The sequence below is a fragment of the Falco cherrug genome, chromosome 8 (genome assembly GCF_023634085.1).
Source record: "Falco cherrug isolate bFalChe1 chromosome 8, bFalChe1.pri, whole genome shotgun sequence".
NCBI classification, from domain to species: Eukaryota; Metazoa; Chordata; class Aves; order Falconiformes; family Falconidae; genus Falco; species Falco cherrug.
The window spans coordinates 41,767,103-41,792,963 of record NC_073704.1 but is presented as its reverse complement, the minus strand read 5'-3'; the positions used below and the strand labels follow the sequence as shown (position 1 = coordinate 41,792,963).

Genomic DNA, 25,861 nt, shown 5'->3' with positions numbered 1-25,861 from the left:
TTTGCCACTTTTTCCCTCTTGAAGCACAGAACAAAGCTTTATGTGAGTGGCACCCACAGCGGGGAGGGAAGTGCTTACACAATGGTACTGTATTTACAGGGAGGGGTGATTCTAACCCAACTTTAATACCTTAATTATGTTTAATGTGACCTAGCCCTTGACAATCTTGAATGACAGGATTTAAATATAAAGATTTCTGAATGGCGCCCACAACTGAGCTGTACTTCACTGTCGCAGTAAGAAAGTGAAGAAATTATGTGAAAGTGGAGAGAGGCTTTTCTTGGGATTTTTGTCTTTGGCTTAGTGCACCTGATTGGTTTATTTCTTTGCTAAGTTCTGCACATTTATTATGCTAGCAACAATATGTAAAATCCACTCAAAGAAATTAAGAAACAAATATTTTAAATGTATTTTATGACTGACTGGGGAGGGAGTTTCTATTTCTTACAGATGTTTTCTTAGTGATGTAAATTTAATTTCAGGGCTCAGCAGATTCGTACACAAGCAGACCCTCAGACTCTGATGTCTCTTTGGAAGAAGATAGGGAAGCAATCCGCCAAGAAAGAGAACAACAAGCAGCTATACAACTTGAAAGGGCAAAGGTGTGTTCTTTTCAGCTTTAATAATAACTAAGTTACGTGGTATTTATCTTTTGTGTAGTGTTAAAATTCACCCTCGTGGTTTATAATGATGGTGCTATCTTTTGAAATAGTTTGGCAATTGAGTCAAGTTATCTGCAGACAAGTTGTTTGGGGGAATAGAGTTTATTGTTGTATAAATGGGGATCTTCTCTAGGGAGCTGAACTCTGCTGGTTTGTGTGAAGTTATTAGGTCTGAATTTTGGTTTTGGCAAATGTTCTCTGCTAGGTTTTTGGGAATTTGATACAATTCTTGATTCAGAAAAGTGTCCGCTGTTTGTGATGTGTGTTTCTATTTGTAGTCCAAACCAGTAGCATTTGCTGTTAAGACTAATGTGAGTTACTGTGGAGCTCTGGATGAAGATGTTCCTGTCCCAAGCACTGCCATCTCTTTTGATGCCAAGGACTTCCTACACATTAAAGAGGTAAAACCCAGAAGCAACAAAAGGGAATGTAAAAGGGAATATTTTTACATGCCAAGGTCTACGATTTGAACAGCCGAGGCTGAGCCATACCGGATTAAAAAGAGAGCCGAGAGCTGAGTGGAGGCAGGATAGCACAGCGCATCTGTCTTGGTTGGTGATCGTGTGGTGGTATTTCAGCCTTTTTATAGTTCCAGCACCCTGGGGTGGTTATCTTGCACTTTTTTAACGCTTGATGTTTCCAACTTTTTGGCTTGTCATGTCACAGGAAGGAAATAACATCTTTCTATGTTTTAAATACCCTTCAACATGGTAGATTCAGATTCATCAAATGAATTTTGTGATGAATCGGAGATTACTGATCCATCACATCTTTCCAATATTCTTTTCATGATAGAATATTGATCAGAAAGTGGAGTAGCACCAGGTTACACCAGGTCTCCATGAAGCACCAGGTAGGCTTGTAAGAGAGGAAATAAGACTTACAATAATACAATAAGAAAAATAAAAAAGAGGACAGATAGAAAAATAAGGAAAAAGGAATAGGAAAGCCCCAAGTATGGCTTTGGTAGAGAAAAATACATTTTACTGCATGTTGAGCATATTTTCTGCAATTCTTTATCTGAAGCTAGTCCTTCAAATTTGCATAAACCCCCGTTGTTTTGTAGCTTTGTACACAGGCTTGCAGTTTGCAAGAACATTTTTTTTCATCTGCATTCTGGGTTTATTTTAGATTCTTCAGTACTCGTTTGTCTCTTGCTTTGAACATGTGTCCGTCATTGCTTCAGAGCACTGATCTCCCTTAGACTGAGCACATTTAAGGGGAAAACACCTGCTTCTGCACCTCTAGAGGCAGAGATTCATGGTAGAACGGGGGGGGGGGGGGGTTGCTTTGAATTCTTTCTCCCTGAGGGGGACACAGGAGAGGCAGTTGATTCCCTTGTTCCATTTTCTCAATTTGCTGCAAACAGATGGAAATTTGATTTGGATTTTTGTTTGTTTGGGTTTTGTGTGCGTTTCATTTTTTTTTTAATATTTGTGTGGAACAATGCTTGAATGCCTGCTGAGGGAGTGGAGCTCTGAGTCTGGATCTGCCTGTCTCTGCATGCAGATGTGATTGCCCCTCTTCATCGTTCCCCAAGAATGTGTTATGTCCAACACCACACCTGAACTCCCTTGATGCATGCCACTTTCTAAACCTGCTTCCCGTCAGGAAAAGCTCCTTTGCTAACTCCCAATGTTGAATGCAGACAGCTTCATCCATTACAGCACTCAGATCACTTTCTTAGCTACGTTCCCCAGTGTTTTCCCACCCACACCAGAAATGTACCCCTACCTGACATACTGTCTTTATAGCATACCTTGTCCTGTGTAACCATTCAGGTAACTCTGTGCATCACCACTAAACGAAGTATTTGAACTTGGCTTTCCTAGGATGTGGCTACCTTTATTGTCAGGCCAGGGATTGAATTTAATCTACTAAGCTCCTATCGTGCTGCCCTGTACATTTTTCTAGAGAAGTATGCAAAGTCCATGGCTTGGCATTCTGAGAGTTTTCTTCCAAGAACTAAATGGCCAGGATCACATTGCTGCTAAACTGTAAGCCATCTAGCTTACTGGTATTTGTCAGCTCTGCTAAGGGTTTACCATAGTTCCTTTGTTAATGCTGAAACCTTCAGCTTGCCTGAAGCTGTAGCTCAGTAGATTTCAGGAATGGTTGCCCATGCTGGAGTCTGTCTGCATATGGAGAAAGGCTTTGCAGAATTTGTTTTTCAACAATCTGACAGGCTTGCTTGGACTAGAACAAGCATGGTTCCAGATTTTAGAATAGTGCTACACTAGGTAAGAAGTAAGATCACCCTGCTGACAGGATGAAACATCAGCAGTAACTGAGGAGTAGCTATATTGAGAATGTGTCCTGTATGTCTCATCTGTCTCCTACAAGACTATCCATTATGTGCTTACTTAGAAGATGAACTGGCAACAATTACTGACAATGCAGAAGAAATCATGGGCATGGCAACCAATAGGAATGAACTGTAGTCCTCCCACATGCTGAATAGAAAGAATAACATATGGGAGGTAATGACCTAATGCAAATAGCCCTGCATTCCTTGCTGCATCATTATCATTCGTATTGTTCAGATATTCTCAGCATAATGCTGATTCTGATCTGATGTCTAGAGGCATCACTCAGAGGTCCATGACCTGCTAATGGAAGAAAGATTCCCATGTTCAAGCTGTACACTTAGAACCAAAATAGAACTGGCAATGCTTGTGGGACTCAGGTTTTACAGTAGTTTAAATCCATTGATTGATTTCACTGATTTACAACAGCATAATGCTAGCTCCTGAAGTATTTTGTCTGTTTTAAAAAATGTAAATAGTTCTGTCAACTTAAGCAGAAGCAGCATATTTAAAGTTAAGCTTTGCTTGCTGATGTTGTCTGAATGGGGGTCATAACAGCATGAAGAGTGGATACTTAAAAAGTTGAAAGGACAATGCAATGGAACCTCTTACATAAATGACAGCTAGGTAAAGAGGACAAGTTTGCATGATGAGGGTATAAGGATTACATCGCCCTTATCTGTGTATGTTAATATTTGTGTGTGTGTATGGGTTCATAAAAAAGCTGATGTATTTTTCAAAGATGTTGAGGCTCTGCATGTTTCGGAGACTTCAGTTAGGCACTGTTGTGCATTTGACAACTAGGACATGGTATTCATGTGTTCCGCAAGAACTTAAGTGCTTGAGAATATGGAGCCAAGAGAACTGATCATTTTTAAGATGAGATTTCTGTGGTAACGTTTTCCTCAAGGCATGCAGAGGAAATTGGTACACCCGTGCTGGTCTTAATGACTCAAAAGTCAGTTGTGAAAAGTAATGTATCTTTTGAACACTGAGGTGCCTAATGAAGCATAGCAGAGTATAAGATTTTCAGATACTTTTCTTCAAAAGTGCTGCTGGCAACCAGCTACAACAATTCCTTTTCCACTACAGTATCCACCATGATACCGCTTTTCATCTTTCCATCATTAAAGTTAGGCCAGACTTTCAATAATGCAGAGAAATGTATGCTGCTAAAGGTTAACGATAAAATTAAATTTTATACTTTCAGGTATACATTAAAGTTTCATCCTAAAGGTGAATTTTTCTTCAACTTCATAAATTTAAATGTGTATACTTCCAAAGAGTTTGGCTGCTTCTAGGCAGTGGTATATAAAGGCCTTATTTGTATAGATGTGTTACAACTTTGGTTAGAGCTCTACCGTAGTGTTAACCAGATGTGGCTTTGGTTTGTTGCTGGAGCTGTAAGCTTTCTGTCTTGTTCTAGGATAGGTTGGTCTTTTTTTCAGTTTCTAGAATGGTTTTGTAGAGTTTTTCCGCCACACAAAGTTTTCACAAAGGGATAACACATGAATAATGTCCATACCTGGACCTGGAAAGGAGGAAGGAAAAATGGCAGCGGTGGTGGTGATCTTTGGTGTAGGTCATTAATTTTACAAGGAACTGATAATGATGGTTTGGATGGTGATGTGAAGGTGTTATTTTTGTTTTGACTGCTTTATATGCCCTCTATGAGGTAGTTTAGTGGCCGTGGTTCACGAGAAATTGGTTTGTCTCATTAAATCACTATCAGACTCGGCACCTTAGTTGGTGATAACAGAGGAAAAGCCACAGCAGGATGTGTTAGGGCAGTTAAGAAATAAGCCAGTGCTGCCACAGATAACACCACTTTCCACTGTCTGGCTGCAAAGACGACATCAGCCTTCCCAAATACTGCCTAGCACCTTTTCACTTCGCACGGATTGTCCAGCATTCAGACGTCAGCGTGAGTCTGGTTTCGTTGACCAGTATGGAGTTACAGATTGTGGGTAACAAATTAAGGGAATTTTGGACAATGGAGCATTTTGAACTGAAGCCAGTAACCTTTCTATGTTCCAGAAATATAATAATGACTGGTGGATAGGAAGGCTGGTTAAGGAGGGCTGCGAGATTGGCTTTATTCCAAGCCCACTTAGACTGGAGAACATCCGTATTCAACAGGAGCAGAAGCGAGGACGTTTCCATGGAGGGTGAGAATGCTGTAACCTTTTAAAATAATTTAAAATCATTTCTGACACCGGCCAATATTTTCAAAGGTCACTGGATTCTTTTTTATTGCAGTGCCTCTGGAGGAGTGTTTGAGTTGGGATTCCAAATGGAAATAAGTATTTGCAGAGAATAGATGTGTTAGATGTTGATGATAAGAAGCAAGAAAAAAGATGTGTATTGACTTTAGGAAAGATCGGTGATATGGTATGAGTGGTAATGACAGAAGTTTCTGAAAGGCTAGAGAGTTCTATATCCCCCATGGGTTTAAGTCAACTTGGTGCTCAAAGACTGCCAGATTTTTTTCCCCAACTGTTTGCTCTTTAGGTTATGGCATTTTTCTTCTTGTTTTTTCTTTCTCTCCATTTTGGCCAAACTCAGACTTTTCAAACTTTTTAAGATGAACTTTGTTGTTTGACTTCCTTTATTCTTCATCTTCCCGCCTAACCGTTCTGTGTCTCCATGCTGCTAGAGCAGGAGATTGCAAGTCCCTGGAAAAATATAAATTTGGCCACAGGTCTAGGAATTAAAACTGATTTCTCATAATCTCAGTTCAGACACTGAAGTCACTCTTCTATTGGCTGAATACACAAAATACTTTTTTTAAAAAAATAAAATACTTTCCTACTTACGCATTATTCCCACTAATTGAAAATGAAATTTAAATGTTCACACAGATAATAAGGAGAACAAGACCTTTAGTACTTCAGAGTAAAGAGACATTAGCCAATTGAGTCTGGATCTAATAGATAGCAGTAAGAGGAGCATAATTTAGTCTGTATAGTACTGTCAGGGAATTGGCATACTAATATACTTAATCAAGGTCAGGAATCATTTCAAGTATCAACCATTTGGGGAAATGTTTTTAGAGTGATTGAACAGCATTAACTGTGCTTTTGCCAGATTGCTTTTATAATATTTGAAATAGCTTCAGAGGAATCCAGTGTATCTCAATGTACAGAAAGAAGATTATCTAATTCAGAGAGATGGACACTAACAGAGTATTTAGGATACTGTTTCAGATACAGCGTGTTACAAAAATTCTCTGCTTGTGTGAATGGGCATGACTCCACTGAATCACCAATTCTTCCAAAGATTTTGTCTAATTTCACCCACGGAGAATATTAGGAATGAAATCAAGTGTGAAAGAGACAGAGGAAATATCATAAAGGATATCTATTAAGATTTTAAGTAGTCTACACTAGCACGCCTGGATTTGTGTGATAGAATTGAAAGTAATGTAAAATGATAAAACAGTTTATTTTTGAGCCCCTTTGTTAGATAAAGTCATATGGTATTTATACCTTAAGATTTATTTAAAAGCTCTGACTAGCTGTGACACTAAGGCTCTATGTGATGAAGAAGAATTCTAGTTTTGTCTAAGTAAAGCAGTAAAAAGTCATCTATAAAGAGGGTTTCTGGAGTCTAGTGTATGTTTGCAAAGGGTTTGTCCAGTCCAGGAGTAAACAATCCCTGCTCTGGAAAGCATGTGGCAAGAAAGCAAGGACAAAATACTGATGGGGACTAGTATCCTCTTGCTGTTCTGTATGTAACGAAAAATCCTAAATACTGTGCTAAAGATTTGGATTGTAACATGGGACTATGTCACCTGCAGTAAACGGGTTGCTTGAACAGTCCTCTCTGCCCTGAGCTCTCCTTCCCTCCTCACATCTCCTCAGCAGCTTGTGCAATGAGCTGAACCAGAGACCTGATTTACCTGAACATCTTCCCCCTCCCCAAACCAGTTTGCTGTTCCAGTCTGCTGCCGGTTTGCTGCACAAGCAGTCGTGCTGGGTGCATCACACAGGGGGAGGAGGGCAGGGCACAGGGGCAGAGCTGCCTGGCTGGAAGCCGGGAGGTACAGCGAGTGGAAGAAGGAGCTACTTAAAGCACTGTTGCTACACAACAGAAGCTATTAACACTGTCAGCAAAGATCCCAGACCTCCCGAGAGATGTGTCTGGCTAGTCACACATGCTGGTAGAGACCCAGCAAGACAGAGTGATGTGGGGGGGATCTTGTGCAGAGCTGGGCTGTGCACTGGGTTTAGCAGATGGCTCTTACTAGAGCAGCTGTGTTTCCCAGCCTAGGGGCAGATCACAGAAAAGCTTTGCTCAGTCTGTAGTGGACCCTGCTCTCCCCTCGTAGCCTGTATGTAGCTCTTCCAGATGTGGAGGTCTGCTTAATTACAGACACTTTGGTTTCCCCATGTCCCTGCTTGGTACTCTTCACCTCTCTATTCAGAGGCAGCTTTCTTGCCGCATGAATGTGGGTGAAGACTCTCCTTTACTGTGTGATTTCTCGTGGGGCAATTTCTCATAGCTGCTGCCTAAAACCTCACACATTTGCATCTCCGGTGCTTGGTGTTAATGGGGCTCTTTCTGGTACCATAGGAAATCAAGTGGAAATTCTTCTTCAAGTCTTGGAGAAATGGTTTCTGGCACATTTCGAGCCACACCTACTTCCACGGGTAAGAGAGAATTTTATTTAAGGAAACTCTTGCTATTTCTAATACTTCTATTTTAAAAGCTGTATCTGAAAAATGCAGGTTTCCCCCCTTTGCTGACTTAAGACATTTAACAGAAAAGGGTTTGCATGCGGAGGTGGAGAAAGACATCTATTTCTAGACATGCGTAGTTGCTAAGGGACTGGGGAAAAAATCCTGGGGAAAGTGGCAGCTGCCCCAGAATGGAATGAATGACCAGTTTAAACAGGGCTGACCAAAAAGGGAGGTACACTGAGAGAAATCAAAAGTGCGATGACAAAGGGGTTTTTGTTTGCAAGTGTTATTGTTGTTATACACAATGTGTGTTTTAACTAAGTTCTCATTTGGTCTTTTAGCAAAACAGAAACAAAAAGTGGTAAGTACTACTTTTGTATCAATTTATTTAATTCTAATACAGGATTTTTATATGGATCTTCTTTGATTAATGATCTGAAGGATTGTTTTCTTTTTCTAGACAGAACACATTCCCCCGTATGATGTAGTGCCATCAATGAGACCTGTTGTCTTGGTGGGTCCATCACTGAAAGGCTATGAGGTACGTATGCCAGGTATTTGCAACTAGTATTTTCTTATCTATAATCTTCCTTAGCACATTTGGTGTGTGTAGTCCAGTGCAACTGTTCATGATAATTTGAAGTGATCTTAGATTAAATAATTGTCAAAAAATGTTGTATAAGATACATACAAAAAATGTATAAAGTGCATAGGTAGCATTTCACACGGTTTGGGTGAAGTACCAGCTGAATTTTCTTCTGCTTTGCAACAGTATCTGTTATTTGTGATGTCCCAGCTGAAGGGCAGGTAACGTACTAGCGTTCTCTTTGCAGTTTTACTGCTTCAAACACAGTGCACAGCTGTTACTTTCAGTACAGTTATTCTTGATTAAATCAAGTAAGAAAAAGAATTTGCCTGCTACAAGAAAAAGTTGGAGCAGTCAACTAGTTAGACTTCTGTGTACATGTAAAATTTTAGTCAAGCTAGCACATGCTTTGAACTTTATTAGCAAAAATTTTAAAGCAGCTTCCCCACTGTTGCCTTTTTTCACTTCTAAAAACTTTACATCTTCCCATGGAACTCAGTGTTGGCCCATGAAGTAGTTGGACTATTGCGTTGTGTTCAGTTTTGTTCTCCAACACCTGAAAGTGGATGTGGGAACTAATGATTTTTATTTCAGCATGTGTTCTTGACATTTTTTTTTTTTTAAATTATGATTAGTTTATTGAAGTATATATGTAAAGAAATCTTTAACCCTTCCAAATTATTTGCCTCTGTTCAATGTGGAAGTAGGAATGATAACATGTGCAGATGAAGAGGACACCTATTTTTCAAGGCTGCTGCAGATTCAAATAAGCGTTTAACACGTGCTAAATGAGCATAGGCTTGTCGCAGGGCATTTTAGTGAACTTAACCATCTGTTATGTGTTTTGCTGAATTAGGAACTAAATGAACATGAACGTAATATCAACAATACGCTTCATTTAGCTTAATGTTGTTAATACCTTATAGGATATTATTAAACATATTGGAACGGTTCTTTTTGGAAGATTACAGCATGGTACGATTATGGGCATAAAAGCATAGTTTAGCAAAGGAGATACTTCATGTTCTACTCTCTGCCTTTTAATTTTATGGTGATGTTTCTTGACAGGAGTAAATTTCATCCATTGACTTCCATGGTGCTGCACCACAGATTAATTTGCCTAGGGAGTCTCAAGTTTGGAGGGGAGAGAGTGTGTTTGTTAGTACATACCTCTACTTATGCAGTCTTGCCTTTGTTTAAGAAAGTAATACTAAACATGACATCTTGAACATATAAAGGTGTATAAATGGTAACAATTAGAATGTTAATTTCAATTACAAATAAGTGGTGTACGTAACAGAAACACATCGATATTACTTTGCAACCTTTGTGAGAAAATTCTATTGACCATTTTTTTTTCTGACTGAATTCTGAAGGAACCATTCTGAAAGATAACCTAGGAGAAATAAACTGCCAGAGGCCTGGGGGCTTTGATTAAGTTCCTGTCTAGACTGGCAGGTAATAGGTGTCAGCCTGAGTTGTCCTGAAAAGGACAAGGAGCTCATTCAATACAGTAGATGACAGCTGTTCGGGCTGAGCATCTCTCGGATGCTTTACCACATACAGGAATGGAGGCATCCATTTTTTCTGCTGTACACCTCTCTGAGAATAGTTTTTCTCTTCTGTTAGAACAGTCACCCAATACAATAAATCTCTGAATTTTTAAGCCAGTTCTAATAATGTTACTATAGGAAAAAAAAAATATGGTCTCTTCAGCCCAAGTAGCCCCATATGCTTCCAACATGTTTTGTAGCCTGTTGAGAATGGTATTGCTACGGAGATGGTGAGGTGTGCTCTGTTATGCCTCGATGCAAGTCAAGACAAGAGCAGAAAGAGTGACAGCTCTCACATCCTCCGTTCTGCATTTTGGAGAATGAGTCAGAAAACTTGCAAGTATTTATTACAAAGTGTGCTGCCAAGAGCGTGAAAATTAAATAATTGCTACCTATAAAAGGTATTGATTGTTGGCAGTATCCTTACCTTCTACATACCTCTTTTCTTACTTTTGACTTCTTTTTCTCCCTGTCAATCTTCCCTGTTCAATCTTCCTCACTTCTGCAAAGGTGACAGACATGATGCAGAAAGCTCTCTTTGACTTCCTGAAGCACAGGTTTGATGGGAGGTGAGAAATACTGTCCTTTTCATGCTTTTTTTCCCCTCCATGTGTTACTAACATCTTAGTGATTTATTTTTCTTTTTAATGCAAGAAGATTGATGCATGTTCAAAACTGATTTACTGGTTTGTATCAGCACTGAGATATGCAGCCAGCTGTGGGGTAGAACACAGCTAATGTATTACTAGGAGTGCATGAATCGTTGTATCTGCTATGTCTGTAGCTGGACCAGCTCAGCCAGCCGCTGAAGTGTGCAAACATCAAAAACGAAGTGTCTCTTGATGTTGTTTTGAAGTTGCTCTGTTTGTGCTAGGTTCATTCCTGCACTTTTTGTGCAGTTCCAGGCTCCTTTACAGCAGGATGTTGTCTAAATAAAGCTAATCACACCCTAGCCCTAAAATAAGTATTAGAAACAGCAGATTTCAACAGGGTGCAGTAACAGTGCTGCAAACCAACACCTAAGAAAAATCAACTCTTAAAATGTTCTCGGTAGTCAAAAGTACTTAAAAAGGCAGCTTGAAGCAGGAAATGCTGAGAACTAAAATACAGAAAAAAGTGTTTCAGAACTTGAGGGTTCATCTTGTTCAGCTATTCACAGAGAATATTTCCTGATGAGCTGTGAGAAGGATAATTTGGATTTCTTTGCTAGGAACATGGGCTTGGTCCGTGGCATCTCCTCCTTTCAACTGGAACTCATCAGTAGTCGTAGGTGTGTGCTTCATCTTTGGGATGTTCTGCCTTTCCTTCATCCTGGTTTGTTCTGTATATTCTAACTGTGAAAAGGAGCTTATACTGTGCCAGCTAGTATATAGCAGTAAGTCATTTGAAAATACCTAAAACATTGGCACTAGGGCAGTGAAAATCATAGTGTCTGTTGTTTAGAAGAGGCACAGTAAGGCTTATGGTCAAGATACTTGTTGGGATGCAGTGAGGAGACGACAGTGCTGAACTAACCCATAAACAGCTTAGACAAAACACGTGATGATCAACTTCTGTGCAAAATATCTCATCTCCTCCCCTGTTTTTAATTGCCCAGCTCAAGTGATTCTAGCAGATCCTACAAACCTAGTGATTGATTTAAAACCTGACAGATGAAGCACTGTATGTGGCAGCCTGCAGTTAAATTTGTCATGTTTCTGAGCTGTTGACGCATCCTGTAAGTGCCTCCTCTCCCCACTCCTGAGCACTGTGACTGCGCTGGTTCCGCTACAGGTGCCCGTTTGCATTAGGTGTAGGTATAGAACCACAGCATATATTCTCTTCCAGCCGCTGACATATGTCTGTCAGCTTTGCATATGCTGGTGGTAACTGAGAGTCATTAGTTTTGGTAGGAAACCATGGCAACTGGAAGTGATAAGTCATCTCCAGTTGCCACGACGTGATTGCTATGACTGTATCCTTTAGGAGGTATATTTTTATACCCTGTATGAGAATGTGCTCAGCAGAGGCCTGATCTACGAAGATCAGCACTGCCTGAATACAGAGAAGAAAATGTAAAGCACACCTAGACACACGCACCCATGTAGGCTGCTTAATCTGACGGGAGGCAGGACTGCTCCTTGCATTGCTCTTCTGTCTCCTCCCTCACCATACCTTTGGTCTGCACAGGGGGCAGAAGGGAGGGATTCTGCCTGGAGCGAGGTATTTTTTGGAAATCCTATTGCTACTAGCAATATTGGCAACTAGATGAAGTAGAAGTATGGAATTTCAGCATTTAAAAAGTTAAATGCCACAAGCAATCTGATACAATTGAATTTAGCTCTGAGTAACTTGAAAGAAAAGCTGCTGCTCTGCCCTCCTGCCAGCTTTCACAGCTTTGCAGTCTTTCTGCTCCCTGCTTTTCATTTTCTTTCTTCCCATCTCTTCTGCAATTTTGTGACTGGTCCACATTACCAAGAAAGGAAATGACTGTCCAAGGAGAAGCATTTCAGAAGACCTCAGTGAGACCTGAACTAGCAGGACTCCTTCCCTACCTCTTAATACACTTGGCTTCTGTCAGCTGCTTCTTTTGCAACTGCAACATCCTCTTCTGGCCAGTGAACTAAAGGTGAAGCTCGCAGGCTGTGTGGTGCAGGCCTGCTGAAAGGAGTCTGCTAGAGCTTGGCTGGCACAGGGCATTCAGGGAATGCCTGCTGCAGGGCTCCAGCGGCATCGTTTTCTAAATGCATCGTGTTTAATCACTGTTGCATAGACCAAGCCTGACTCTGTACGACATGTAAACAAAACATAGCAAAAGCACGGTTTTTTTCTTAACATCTTTCAGCGACAGTGATACTTAGAATTACTTCTTACCTAGAAAGAATGAAATGCTTTATATATCTGGCACAGTAGGTGAGCGTTTGTGGTCCTTCCTCTGTTACATGTCTCTCATTCCAGCCGTCTAGATTCAGAGATCTAATAGCTCCCTGAGCCAGAGGTGTGATCTGGACCACCATGTTTCATCATCACCTCTAGACCCACTATCCATTAATTTCTCCCATTTATTTTTTGTACTCACTTACACTTTTGGTCTCCACTGTATTTTCTGGCAATAAAACTATTCATATATTATGTAGAAAAATGCTTGCACTTCTTTTCCACCCCTCCATCTGATAATTTCAGTTAGACATGCTTAAATCTTACATTCTGCAGAATAGCTGCTAGTCATTTCCAGCTTGTTGCTTTTCAATATTCATGGCTTTTCAGCTCATCACAGTCTGCCTAAATGGATTTTTTATGACGTGATTGTGTGGTGTTTGTTTTATAACCTTTTGTCTCTTGTCAGCTCACTGACAGATCAAGTAAAAAAACCACCTTCCTTAAGTTAAAGAGGAGGCTTTAGCAGTGCAGATGGCTGTGGCTCAACTTACTTTTCTCCTATTCAACCACGAGCCGAGTCATTTAGCCCATCAGCACGGCTCCCTGTCTGGAGAAGCAGTGTGTGTTGGAGGACCAGTCTCCCAAAGCAAGCAGCTCTATGCAGTGACTCACAGGCACTCACGTAGGAGTGATGTGGTCTGCTCAGATGTCCAAACAGGGCCCTTCCTTACCTTTCACCAGTGTCAGGTTCAATCGATGGTTCAACTGGCTGGGAAGAGAAGTGCTGTTCCTGTTACGGCTCTTGTTCTGTATGCCCCGAGACTCACGTAACTTCTGGTATTTATGGTACTGTGCGAATTCGTGTAGGAGATGAGTGAGCTGGGGAGGAGAAAAGTTAATTAATACATTAAGTAGAATAGCAGAAACTATATGCCAGAGTCTACAGTAGTGTAAGGAATAGAAAATCCTTCAAGGTTATGCAGCATTTTCTCTTTCGTTTTTCTTTAATGATGACATAACTCAGCTATAAAACATGTCTGAGTGGTGTTTTATTGTATTTGCACTTTGGAATGGAACGTAGCTGTTAATCACGCACAGTGCACTGAAAATTTGACTACTGTGTTTTTGTTCTGTCCTGTGTTCTTACTCATAGGATATCAATAACTAGAGTGACAGCTGACATTTCTCTTGCTAAGAGGTCTGTTCTAAATAATCCCAGCAAGAGGGCAATAATTGAGCGGTCAAATACAAGATCCAGTTTAGGTAAGACATTGACACAGATGTAATTCTGAACATGGTTACACACCATGGAAAGTGACAGGATTTCAGCCTTCAAGATGTCATCAGTTCTGCCATTGTAAATGTGTCTGTAGCGTTATAATGTGTAATTCTGAATTTCACGTACTCAAATGGGAGACAAATTTTTCTTGACTGCAGAGGGGCAACAGCACAATGTACTGTGTTAGCCTCGTGCTAAGCAATTACCTGGGCTAGACCATAACTGCTCTTTGCAAAAGATGAGTCGGGGGGGCCTGCAGGCAGGGTGTGGGCTCAGTGTTGTTTCCTCCTGAGGTGAGTTGGCCTCACAGCTCCCTCTCCTCAGCTCTGTGATTTTAATTCCACATCACAAAGCGCCAAAGACCTTTCACCTTGCCCAGCCAAGACAGAAATACGTTGTCCCTGACCCTGGGACTAGTTTTATATTTAATGTTGAACAGTTATAGCTTAATTTTGCTGTCTAGCCATGAGACTCGGTCATCACACCCTCTCCTCACCATGTCATGACTGCTGGGTTACCCTGGCCCGATGAATTTTTATTTCTTTCACAAGGCTGGAAATTTGTATGTAGTTACGATAACCTGGTCTCTGGGACACCGTCCTAGGAGGAGTTGGTTTTCAGTCTTCTCAGGAAAAAGAGGCTCTTAAACCCAATTCTCTGACATCCTGAGTGGCTGTTTGAACTAGAGGTATAGGTTGTAGGGTGCTTCACTGCCAGTTGGCGTTCTGGTACAGGAGTAGGCACCCCAAAATTAAGTGCTGCAAAGGTGACCACTAAATCTTCTTGTGCCTGTGAACATGTGTTGCTCTGTGGAACAGCTCTTGGGCAAATTAAATGCATGTGAGTTGCTGACATACAGCTCTTTTGTGCTTTGGTAGTGTAACTTACAGGCTTCAATTTGTGCTGAGTTTATCTATTTAAAATTCATCATGTGCATGTGAATGATTAAGAAGGATCAGAACAATGAATATCAGAAATAAATTTACATGGAAATAAATCTCTTTTTCTTCAGACAAAAGTCATTTGGTGTGAACGTTGCCATTAGTGTCTTTTGAAATAATACCCTGTCAGTTATTTAACATAAACAATTTTTTGTGGTTATAGAATTAGGAGGTCGCAGTTCTGCTTTTCACACAGACTCTTGTTTAAGTTAAATCAGAATTATAATCTGAGAACAAAAAAAGTTTTAAGAGACATCCATACATCACTTGCCATCTAAAATGAAAAAAATGGTATTACTCCTACACTATTTAACAGATTTAGAAAATATGCTTAAGTCTATTTTGTGTTAATAGAAACATGCATTTAATTATACCCAGTGTTTAAATACACTGATACTACAAAGGAACATAGTATGTGTGTATTTTCAGGCAGCAGAATTGTCTCAAAGTTAATATTTATTTAAAAAATCGCCTTGAATAATAGGTTATTTCATGGAAGTTACATTAATTCACATATGGAGTTCATTTACTGAATGTATATATTCTGTGAAAATAAATGGGTGATGATATTTTTGTCTAAGCAATGTGCTGGGGTTGAATGGCTTTCACCTGTTTTGTTTTCCTTTACTAGCTGAAGTACAGAGTGAAATTGAAAGAATCTTTGAGCTGGCAAGGTCCTTACAACTGGTTGTCCTAGATGCAGACACTATCAATCACCCTGCACAACTTATCAAGACATCTTTAGCACCAATTATTGTCCATGTTAAAGTGTCGTCTCCAAAGGTAATGTATCTCACCCTTAAAATATGGGCATTTGAGAGGGACCTGGAGGGCAGTGTGGGAGCGAGCAGTGTGGTATCTGCACCTGAAGAAATTAAGAGCTGAAGAGTAAAAAAAAGTTAAATTTTTAAATCAAGGGCTTGAGAAGGGAATGTCTGATGCAATTTCTTTTTTCTGCCCTAAACCTTAACCTAGCTTTAGGCTGAGCCCTGGATGAGGCACCCACTGACTTGGTAGACAAAAAAATTCCTGATGAGCAATTTTTTTCTGCAGCTTTCAGTTCCCCTTGGCAGTCCCTTTGCAGCCTCCCTACCCCAACACACCTGTAGCTCTCTAGACAACCTGGGTTGTCTCTCTACAAGCCCTAAGTTTAGGCTGAGCTTCAGAGAAGGCACCCAGCCCTTTGCCCGCATCCCAGACAGTTAATGATGGTAGTCTGCTGATCACAAACCCTGTGTGAGGCTTCCTCCTGGAGCATGTTGATACACCATCCGCAGCTGGGTCTGGACCAGTATGGCCAAGCTGCTGGCCAGCTCCTGCCATGGAGTGTGAATGTGACTGTAGCTCAGGAGTGCAGCATGGACCCCATCCCAACCATGGCTGTCAGTGCAGAAGGGGGCCTGGAGTCATGACGGAGGCTTTGGGTCTCATGGAATCAGCACAGTGATGGTGGGATGCTGCCCAGCACCTGCTGGAGTCACCACCGTGGCACATCAGAGCTGTCTGCAGAGAGCCAGGCACCAGCTGGCAGAGCGCTGTGCGCAGGTGACCAGCAAAGGATGGGGGAGGGTCTGCTTAGACCTTCTGCTGGGTGGGAAAATGGAAGAACTGGACAGAGTTGAGAAGGTCCGGGACAGCCTTGTCTGCAGCAACCATGAGATAGTGGAATTTCAGATCCCGAGAGAAGTGAGCCGTACAAATAACAGAGTAGCAGACGTGGACCCTAGAACTGGCTTGTGCAGGGACCTGTTCAGCAGAATCCTGTAAAAGTCTTGTCTTGAATAACAAAGAAGCTCAGGAGAGCTGTTGTGATCTTCATGGACAGCTTCCTCCAAGCACCAGAATGCTCTATTCCTGTGTTGAGCTGGGTGGGAGAGCAGTGTGGATGAACAGGGAACAGCCCGAGCTTAAACACAAAAAGAAGGCACACAGAAGGTGGATGCAGGGACAGGCATCCTGGGAGGAATACATCGGGGGGGAAGTTCAGAAAGCCAGAGTTCAGCTGGAGCGAGAACTAGGAAGAGATCTTAAGGGTAACAAAAAGGGCTTCTGTAAGAACATGGCAAGCAGAAGGAAAGCCAGGGAAAGCGTGGGCCCGCTGCAGCGTGGCAGGGATTCACAGTAGCAGAAGGATGATGCGGAGACCACCTAACTAACTGGACATGTGCAAGACCAAGGGACCAGATGGGATTCCCCTGCAGGAGCAGTCCCGTTCCATCGCAGAGCTGCTCTTTATTACCTTTTAAAGCTCATAGCGATCTGGGAAGGTTCCTGATAACTGGTTAAAGGCAGATGTCACATCCATTCTCAAGAAGGATGAGAAGCTGTTTCTGGGGAACTACGGACCGGTCAGTCTCTCCTCAGCCCCTGGGAAAGTTACAGAGCGAATCCTCTGGGAAGCTGTTTCCAGCCACATGCAGGACAAGAAAGGGGGTTGGGAGCAGCCAGCAGGGATTTACCCAGGGCAGATCACGCCTGACCAGCCTGTCTGTCTTCCGTCGTGAGATTATGACCCCAGTGGACAAAGGAAGAGCAGTGACTGTTGTTAGCCTTTACTTTAGCAATGCTTTGATGTCCTCTGCATGTAGTATCCTCACGGGCGGATTGCTGAGATATGCTCTGGATAAGCGTGGACTGTAAGAGACGTGGCAGACTGGATTGACTGCCACGTTCAGGGTGCTGATCAGAGGTACAAAATCCAGCTGGCAGCTGGCGACCAGTGAATGTCACTCAGGGATCTGTAACGGGGCCGGAACAGTTCAACATTTTTGTTAACGTACAAGGTTGTGGACAGTACCTACTTCTGGGGCAGGTTAATGTGCCGGAGGGCAGTGCTGTCATCTGGAGGGACCTTGGCCGGCTGGAGAAATGGCCTGTCAGGAACCTCTTGAAGCTCAGCAAAGGCAAATAACAAGTCCTGCCCCTGGGCTGGAGTAGCCCCCTGCCGCTGGCCGGGCTGAGGGTCTGGGTGGATTGCAGTTAAACGGGGTGAGTACTGTGCTCTTGCAGCGGAGAATCAGCTGCATGTTGGGCTGTACAAGCAAAGATGGGTCAGTCCTGGCTCAGAGAGGTGCTAGGGTCTCCTAGGGTCTCCTTGGAAATGTTCAAAACTCAGCTGGACAGGGATCCGAGCGTGCTGATCCAGCTGGCCTTGCTTGAGTGAGGGGTTGGCACAGAGGCCTCTAGAGGTCCTTCCGACTCAGAAAATACTGTTCTGTCAACCTGTAATTTTCTGTGAAATTTTACAAAGAACTAATTTAGGATTCCTGACTTTTTGGCCCATTAAATTCTGGTAATGAACATAGTGGAAGAAAAAAGAAGAAAAAAATAGTAATGTGACTTGTGTGTGTAAAATGCCTTCTGTACCCAAAACGCACCTCAGAACAGATTACAGCATTATCGCTACGCAGCATAGCATGCTGCTACTGTTGTGCCACAGTCAACCCAGCAATCCAGTGTAGTTCTGTGTATATATATTTTTGTGGTCCTCTAGAAGATTACATTTATCAAAAATAACCTATTACTTCAAGCAGAACCAAACAAAATCACCATTTGGCACTGCATTTGAAATATTTGCAAAGGATCAAACGTGATGCAGAGGAAACTGTGCACAGCTTTCAGGGAGGTTATCAGAAAGGTTTGTGCTTATATTCAAGGACAATGTTTTATCTATTTTGTTGAACATAATGGAGAGCTTCTGAACTTGGTAATCCTCCAGTGGGGTGTCAGTCTGAGCTTTATGGAGATAAAAAATTCTTAAAACTCACATTTTCCTCTTTTCCTCTGTCAGGTTTTGCAGCGACTGATTAAATCTAGAGGAAAGTCACAAAGTAAACACTTGAATGTTCAGTTGGTGGCAGCTGATAAACTTGCACAATGTCCACCAGTAAGTACGGAAGAAAGGCTAAAGAACTTGTGATACGTGGAGTTTTAAAGATTTCTGCTGTGCTGGTCCATGATTATAGCCGAGTTCATACGTTATCACTTCACTTTATGGTGATTCAGACAGCCCTGCAATTGCAACTCTCGATCAGCTTTTATTGCTAAGAAACAAGTTGTTTAATACCTTCATCCTGATTATCTCCTGTGCTGGGTTTATTATGATCTTTGGCAAGGTGACAGGTCAAAAATGACGTGTAGGGTAAAACTGGTCTACTAGCACATCAGCAAATGACATCATTTGTGGAACAGTGCTATTTTAAGGTCCCAAAGGGCCGAAGTCTTGGACTTCTGGTTTGAGAGGAGGTTGCAGAGGGCTTTCTTTGAGCTGCACAATGAGTGCAGACCCGATGTCTGTATGGTGTGAGTCATGTGCCTGCATGTATGTGATCCCTGAGCCTCCTGACACAGATGCACCTCCAAACCATGCCAGTTACCTCATCAGAGCACAGTCACTGCTCACCAACTGTTCTATCAAAGGTACTGATTACTCACCTCAAATAACCGGCTGCTGGTCCTGGACAGCTGAATAGGCAGGCAGGTGTTGGCAGAAGAGCTGTACAGGTGTTTGGACAGGGCAGCTCAAACGTGCTTCTATTTTTGAAAACCACGCCTGGTTTCTGTAACAGTAAAAGCCACGCAGTGGAAACAAACTCAGATGTGGTTTTCCTTTTTTTTTTTTTTTTTTTTTTTTTTTTTTTAATTTTTTGGCACAGTGTAATAGCTGTGCGTAACATTGGAGTAGTAACGCAGAGGCTGCTACCAGAGGAAGGGTCAGACAGTCCAGCCTGGCTTGCCGATTGCCCATCTTTTTCATGCCAAAGAACTGTGAGTAGAAACTGCACTGATTCAGAGAAATTCAGAATAGACAGTGGGAAGGTTTCCACGATCATACTCTCTGGTTTAAAATAGGTAAAGCGCTGATGAAAGAAATGTCTAGGAACAATCTAGGAAGAAAGCTGGGAGTTGAGATCAGCAGGATGAATGCCTGACCCTAATGGTCAGATAATGCTTCTAGAAGACTTTGCCTTGTGTTATGTAGGCCCTAAAGAGATTGCCTCCATTTCAGATGGCTTCTATTCTCAATTCATATGAAAATAACGAAGTTCAGGCAGCTTTTGTTCTGGAGTAGTGATTCACAAGGATTTATTTCCATGAAACTTAATGTGGTTTTGTATGCTTCTTAAGATCAGACTTTACAGCCTCCTCCTCTCTTGTCCTCACCGGCCATAAAAAGATAATTCAGGTATTTCTGGGCACTTCTCCTAAATTATAGTGATAGGTGTTGCTTTTTAACTGTTCCTGTTGGTAGGAATTGAGGCTGAGCTACATCTCCTTCAGGCCAGTGCTCTCATGCCGCTCATGTCCCAGAGCTGCTGTGGTGGGAACAGTGGCACTCTGTCCAGCAGAAAGGAAGACCTGCAGAGAACTTTCTCTTTGTCTCTCCTCTTGCCCGCTGGTTGACATTTTGGTGTATGTTCAGGCTAGATTTGCACTGAAATGTTTGAAAGCAGAGAAAAAAGGTAACAGGCTCGACTGAGATGTCTGATTTCCTTAACTAAATGCGGAACAGTTTAATAACGTGTCCAGAATGAGTGATCTGATGCACATTTGTCCAATGCCTGATACAGAGCAAGAATTTAAATAATCCAGAAAAGTGCTGGTGTGTGTATGTGTGCAGGGGTGTATCTCGATTTCTCTAGTTAAATACATCTTTTGCAGTGCCCACTGTGTCCCCGACAGCTTGCTGTTTCCCTGGCAGGTGTGGATTTTGCATCCATCCTCCTGCTGTCCCTCTTGCCCCATCAGCACCACTTGCAGGTGCCCAGCATTCAAAAGTGGTAGATGCCGACTGCATATCCATCCAGCTGGTTGTGTTACTGCAGAGACCTGTAAGCTTCTGGTTACAGTAACTGTAGATGACTTTGCTCACTGTCTCATCTGTGTTTTCCATTTTGAGCAGCACTGAAAGATGTTCAAGCCATCTCGAGTTCTTCTGGAGAGCTCAGCTATATTATGTTTCTCACATGTAATTTTCTACTCAGTTGTTATCTCTTCAAATGATGATGGAGATCTCCTGTGAGCCGTTCAGGGTCCGTTAACTAAAATAAAGTTGTAGGCTTTTCTGTAGTACAAAATCATTTCTATAAAAGCATGTAACTTCCTGACTCTTAACGTGTGTGAGCCAAGTTAAATGGGAGTTGCACCTGCACCGGTTTGAATATGGCTTGTGGTATTTACACCGAGCTGTTACCGAGCTTACACACAGAACAGTCCACTGCACATCCTTCACATTTGAAAGGTGTATTTATTTTTCCACCTGCACAGAGAAGCCTGTGCATGTTTCACAGCTTTGTTTGCTCTTTACACAGTGATTACCTCTTACTCCACTTAGGTTTGCTCACTTCAGTTGGAATGAGGCAAGTAGCTGCATTGATTGAAATAAACAGCATGCAGCGTCAACATGCGTGTTGTAGCTTGTTCCTTGTGTCGTGGCACTTAAGATTGACCATCTGCAGGATCTAGTAAACTCTGCCTTAACACCCAGTCCTGTAATTCTGTTTTGTTGCCTAAGGCAACAAAGCGAGACCCCCACCTGGGTAAGAAAACAGTTCCCAAAGCTGAGTGCCCAGATATCAAACATGTAACCGTACTTGCTCAGAGGCTGCCTTCCACTCTGACTTGCACAACAGCCTTCTGCAGAAACTGTCTGATCGGTTTTGCGCTGTTTGATTTCAAGAACATTACTGCTGACTTGGAGCACTCAAAGGGAGATGACAGTCTTGGTAAAGTTTAAAGAACCAGGTTGATCCATGATTTAATTAAGTAAAAGTATACTGCTAAGACCAAAGACACCGCTGTCTGTCCTCTGCACTGTGACCTGCTTCATGTGTTTTGCAGCTCAAATACCTGCAAGAGGAGTATTTGTTTAAAGTGAAGACACTTTAAAACCTCACTTTTTTTCATTTGCTGAGAGCCAGCCTTAAGTAATCAGATGGTGCTGTGTGTCTAGACATTTTAAAAATAGCTGTCTTTTTTGGCATATTTAAGTTCAGGAACTGCTTTCATTATTAATTCCTTGCTAATCTTTCACTGATGCTGCTCAAGCCAGTACTTAGCGTGCCTATCACTGCATGACTCTGTTAAGCAGGAATGTTATATGGCTCAAAGAAACACGATCTGTACTACCCATACAGCGTTAAACATGCTAGTTATATACAGTTTGTTATGGTTTGTTTATTTTTTTTGGAACTCCTGGATTCATGCCAATGCAAGAGAGGGTATGTATCCCTCCAGTCTATTTGGCATAACCTAAAAAATACCAGAAATTAGCAGAACTAAAATGCATTGGTTTTATTAAAAATAGTCAGTACACCAGATATGTCTACAAGTTCAGATTCCTTCTCCTTCTTGAGTCTGTCTCCGTGCTTGCAGTTGTGTCTGGGGCATCTTTTCCCCCAGAGCCTGGGCTCACCTTCCCTGACCTCAGAGGGTAAGGGTGCATTTTGGGATTGCCCTTAGCTGTACTAACTCTGGGCTATGCCTGAGTCTCAGTCCCTCTTACACTCCCTCTCCTGAGCATTCCTGTGGGTGAGGAGGATGCCTCTGTAGTCATGATTTTTATTTTGTGCTGATAACATAAATATGCTGATAATGCACCTAAAATGTTTCACGTATTTTGGTTATACAGTAAACCAAAATAAATAGCAGAGGACAGTGGCAACTAATTTTATCTTCTCAGGAAAGACCACTGCTCTGATGTATATCACTTAAGAAATACTAGTATATAGAAATGCTGGTATGATAGCAATTTTACACGTGTTGTAAGAAATTGCAGTGAATAAAATGCATTGTAAGGTAAGCTGCGAAGAAATTGCTTTAATCCATGACCCTTACATACAAGGATCTCCTTACAAGATTCTTTCCTCCCAAATACGTAGAAATAGAGCAAACGCAGCTTAGCTATGAGCAGAACTGTTAAATGCAAGAAAAAACCTGAGTGCTGTCTCTGTAATTTATTTCCCCTGTAAAACACTGTAGAGCCCTGGAATGAGGATCCTGCCAGCATTACAGCTTTACCAGGTGACCTTCAAATGACAGCCTGAGAGGCTCACTATTACCAGTCCTGGTGTTATTTTACCATTAACTGTTAAAAAGTTGACAGTTTTACTGCAACTGTTAAAAGTTCTTCTTCCCTAAATTCAATTTAATTGAGATCACTGTCAAAATACCACATGAAGCTACAGACGGTCACAGACCCGGGTGGTTTAGGTGTGTTAGCTAGAGTATTAACTCTGCATTTCTCAGAAGAAAGGAAGCCATCGGCAGCAGTGTTGGCGTTCCCGTCGCTGATCTCTTTGACCTCGCCTTGCAGCGCATTTATTTCTGCCAGTACAGCATTTTGTGAGCTCTCTGAATTAACCGATCCAGGCTAAAAAGAAATTTGACAGTTCCCAAGTTTAGCAAGGGAGGAGGTTGGAGGGTGTTAGAAATTGATCTGCTTACTGCTAAAATCCCGTATAGCTGAAAATATGCCTTGAGACAGAAGCGCTTTGCAACCTGCAAAGCTGAGGTTTGGATAGACAGCCAGAGCTGCCCTCAAATCATGGCTGGCTATGAGAAGAGTGAGCAGTGCAGGAAAACTGCTTACCAGTCTCAGACCAGAAAATGACAATATTCATCTTTTATTTAAGAAGAAACGTGTATTCTAAGTGTAATGTTTTAATCTTTTCCAAAGCAAAGTAGTATGTCAGCAAATTACATTCTTCTGTTGCATAACTTAACTATGAATTACTAACTTCTTCCACAAATGATGAGGTGAGTGATACAATGGGATATATAGTGTTCCAACATGTGTTTAAATAGCAAAGGAGGGTGTAAAGGGTATAGATAAATAAAGAAGCAAACCAGGCAGCAGTAATCACTGAGTTTGACTAAAGGATGTAGTGTTAGGAGATTTCTTAGAAGAAAACTCTGTGCTGGGTAGAGGAGGAAAAAACATTTCACAACCATGCCAGTAAGAGAGAATAAATTAAAAAATAAATCAAATGACTTTAGTATTAATAAGTTCTGGACCAGACTTTTGAGCAGAAGGTAGTTGCGTGATGAAAGTTTATGATAAATTTACCGTGCTGTTTTGTATCTTATTCTAGAGATGTCAGCTCTATGTATATTGGACAGATCTATAAATATGCATGGCGGAAAAGCAGCCTGTGCTTTGCATCGATTACTCTTAACACCTGCAACGCCTGCACTTTTTTTTTTTTTATTTCCTGTGCTATTTTCACAATATTTTTTTTCCACTAAGGTGTGAGTTAAGATTAGAGATGAGGTACGAAATTTCACTGCTGAAAATATGTTTCTCTTGAGGGGACTCAGTTTATGGTGGTGTATGACCAGCTGTTTGTTATCAGCACTTGTCACGCTGATCATCTAAAGACATTGCAGGGTGTCCCTTAGCCTTCTTGGGTAGCGCAGAAGCCGGCTTTGAAAGTGGCTTTGGATCCTTCCCCGTTCGGTGGTGAATAGCCGCCCTGCGGACTGCGTGCCGAGCAGCTCTGAGGAAGCACCAGAACCTGGTCACTAGCGGTCAGGTACCCGTCCTCTGCTGAGCAGATGAGTAGGGAAAAACGCCGTACCATGGTCTCGCAGGTTTGAGAGCAGATAGGCGAGACTATCCAGATAGGCGTAAATGAAGGTGGTTTAAAGAGAGTGCACGGAGAGAGTCTCTGAAGAATTCCCAGCTGCAGGTACCTGACCGGCTGGGTGTCCTGCAGCAGCCTTGCTGAAGCAGAAACACTGCTGCTAACGCAACCGCACGCTGCGTCCGCTGAAGGGGAAATGGGTTTAGCGGCATCGTCACACTGGAAGTGTGTTCACAGTTGGGGTGAGGGAAGCATGCATGAGTCCTTGGGTCCAAAACCAATGCAAAGCACCGCTGCGTTACCTGACATCTGGCTTCAGTTCTGTCGCAGAGCAAAACACGTAATTCATTAAAGGAGGCTTGTGCCTGTGAGCATGGTAGGGCTCGCGCAACATCTAGGGAACCTTGCTGAAAGGATGCAGTGACTTCTGAGAGTTTGGCTTTTGATCACCTTATGAACCCACTTGTGTAATTTTCTTTTGCAATCACATGCTCAGATTCTGACTTACTGAATTTTAAGGGATTAGTGTGATGAGAACTGTTTAACATCTCTTTCTTTTCATCTGTAACATTGTAATGAACCAAACTTTGTTGTTGTGATCAGGAAATGTTTGATGTAATTTTGGATGAAAATCAGCTTGAAGATGCTTGCGAACACTTGGCAGAATATCTTGAGGCATACTGGCGTGCTACTCACACCACCAGTAGCACACCCATGACTCCTCTCCTTGGGCGAAATTTAGGATCCACTGCACTTTCACCATATCCTGCTGCAATCTCTGGATTACAGGTATGAAAACACATTTCAGCCCCAAACACCAGTGCAGATTAGGTGGGTTTTTTAAATCTATGGGAAAATAGTGTAATATGTTTTATATAGCCTAACGGAGATTTGCTTCATTCGTTGTTACTCGCTGTTTGGCCACTGCCAGCAGGGAGGAGGCAAGCTAAGGCCCATAATCAAATGGAGGAGTTAGTCAGCTGAGTGCTGAAGCACTGTGACTGCTCTTGCTTTAATGGGAAATGAAATGGCCATAAATTTTCTGGCAAGGAGTGAGTACCTGAGGAAGAGTTAAATGACATTGTCAAGTGGTATTACAGCCATATTAGAAAACGGCCTTTTTTAAATTTGCAAAAAAAGTCATTGCAAATGAGACCCTGTCAGATTGAGAGGCAGCGTGTGCAGCATGTCACAGCAGCTGAGCCAACAGCTACTGTATTTAAGAATGCAGAGCAGTGTCTGTAATGATCCCTTTTATTTCTACCCTCATAACTTCACAAAACATTCACTTTTGGGTGAAAAACTTCCATACTTGTCTCTTGTATCAGCAAAATGCCTTCACCTTTTTGAGTGTGAATGAAATATTTTTTTTTACCCATTGAAAAAAATTCTGACCATTTTTTTCCACA

At 41.9% G+C, this 25,861-nt stretch overlaps 1 protein-coding gene across 8 annotated transcripts in view; it reads left to right on the top strand.

The window, feature by feature from the left end:
* The window catches only part of CACNB4 (calcium voltage-gated channel auxiliary subunit beta 4), a 108,899-nt gene that overhangs the window by 76,286 nt on the left and 6,752 nt on the right, over window positions 1–25,861 (top strand). For 7 of the 8 annotated variants that reach the window (XR_008733548.1, XR_008733547.1, XM_055718530.1 and 4 more), the window contains 11 exons: window positions 483–602; window positions 941–1,063; window positions 5,006–5,136; window positions 7,544–7,620; window positions 7,992–8,011; window positions 8,111–8,191; window positions 10,300–10,358; window positions 13,802–13,911; window positions 15,500–15,651; window positions 18,659–18,754; window positions 25,056–25,241. Coding sequence is in view for 6 of the 8 variants with exons in the window: in XM_055718530.1 (XP_055574505.1) it covers window positions 483–602; window positions 941–1,063; window positions 5,006–5,136; window positions 7,544–7,620; window positions 7,992–8,011; window positions 8,111–8,191; window positions 10,300–10,358; window positions 13,802–13,911; window positions 15,500–15,651; window positions 18,659–18,754; window positions 25,056–25,241 (1,155 nt within the window). In the remaining 2 variants the exon portion in view is untranslated. Of the gene's footprint in view, window positions 1–482; window positions 603–940; window positions 1,064–5,003; window positions 5,137–7,543; window positions 7,621–7,991; window positions 8,012–8,110; window positions 8,192–10,299; window positions 10,359–13,801; window positions 13,912–15,499; window positions 15,652–18,658; window positions 18,755–25,055; window positions 25,242–25,861 lie in introns of those variants that run through there. The other variant, XM_027807255.2, reaches the window with a different exon arrangement.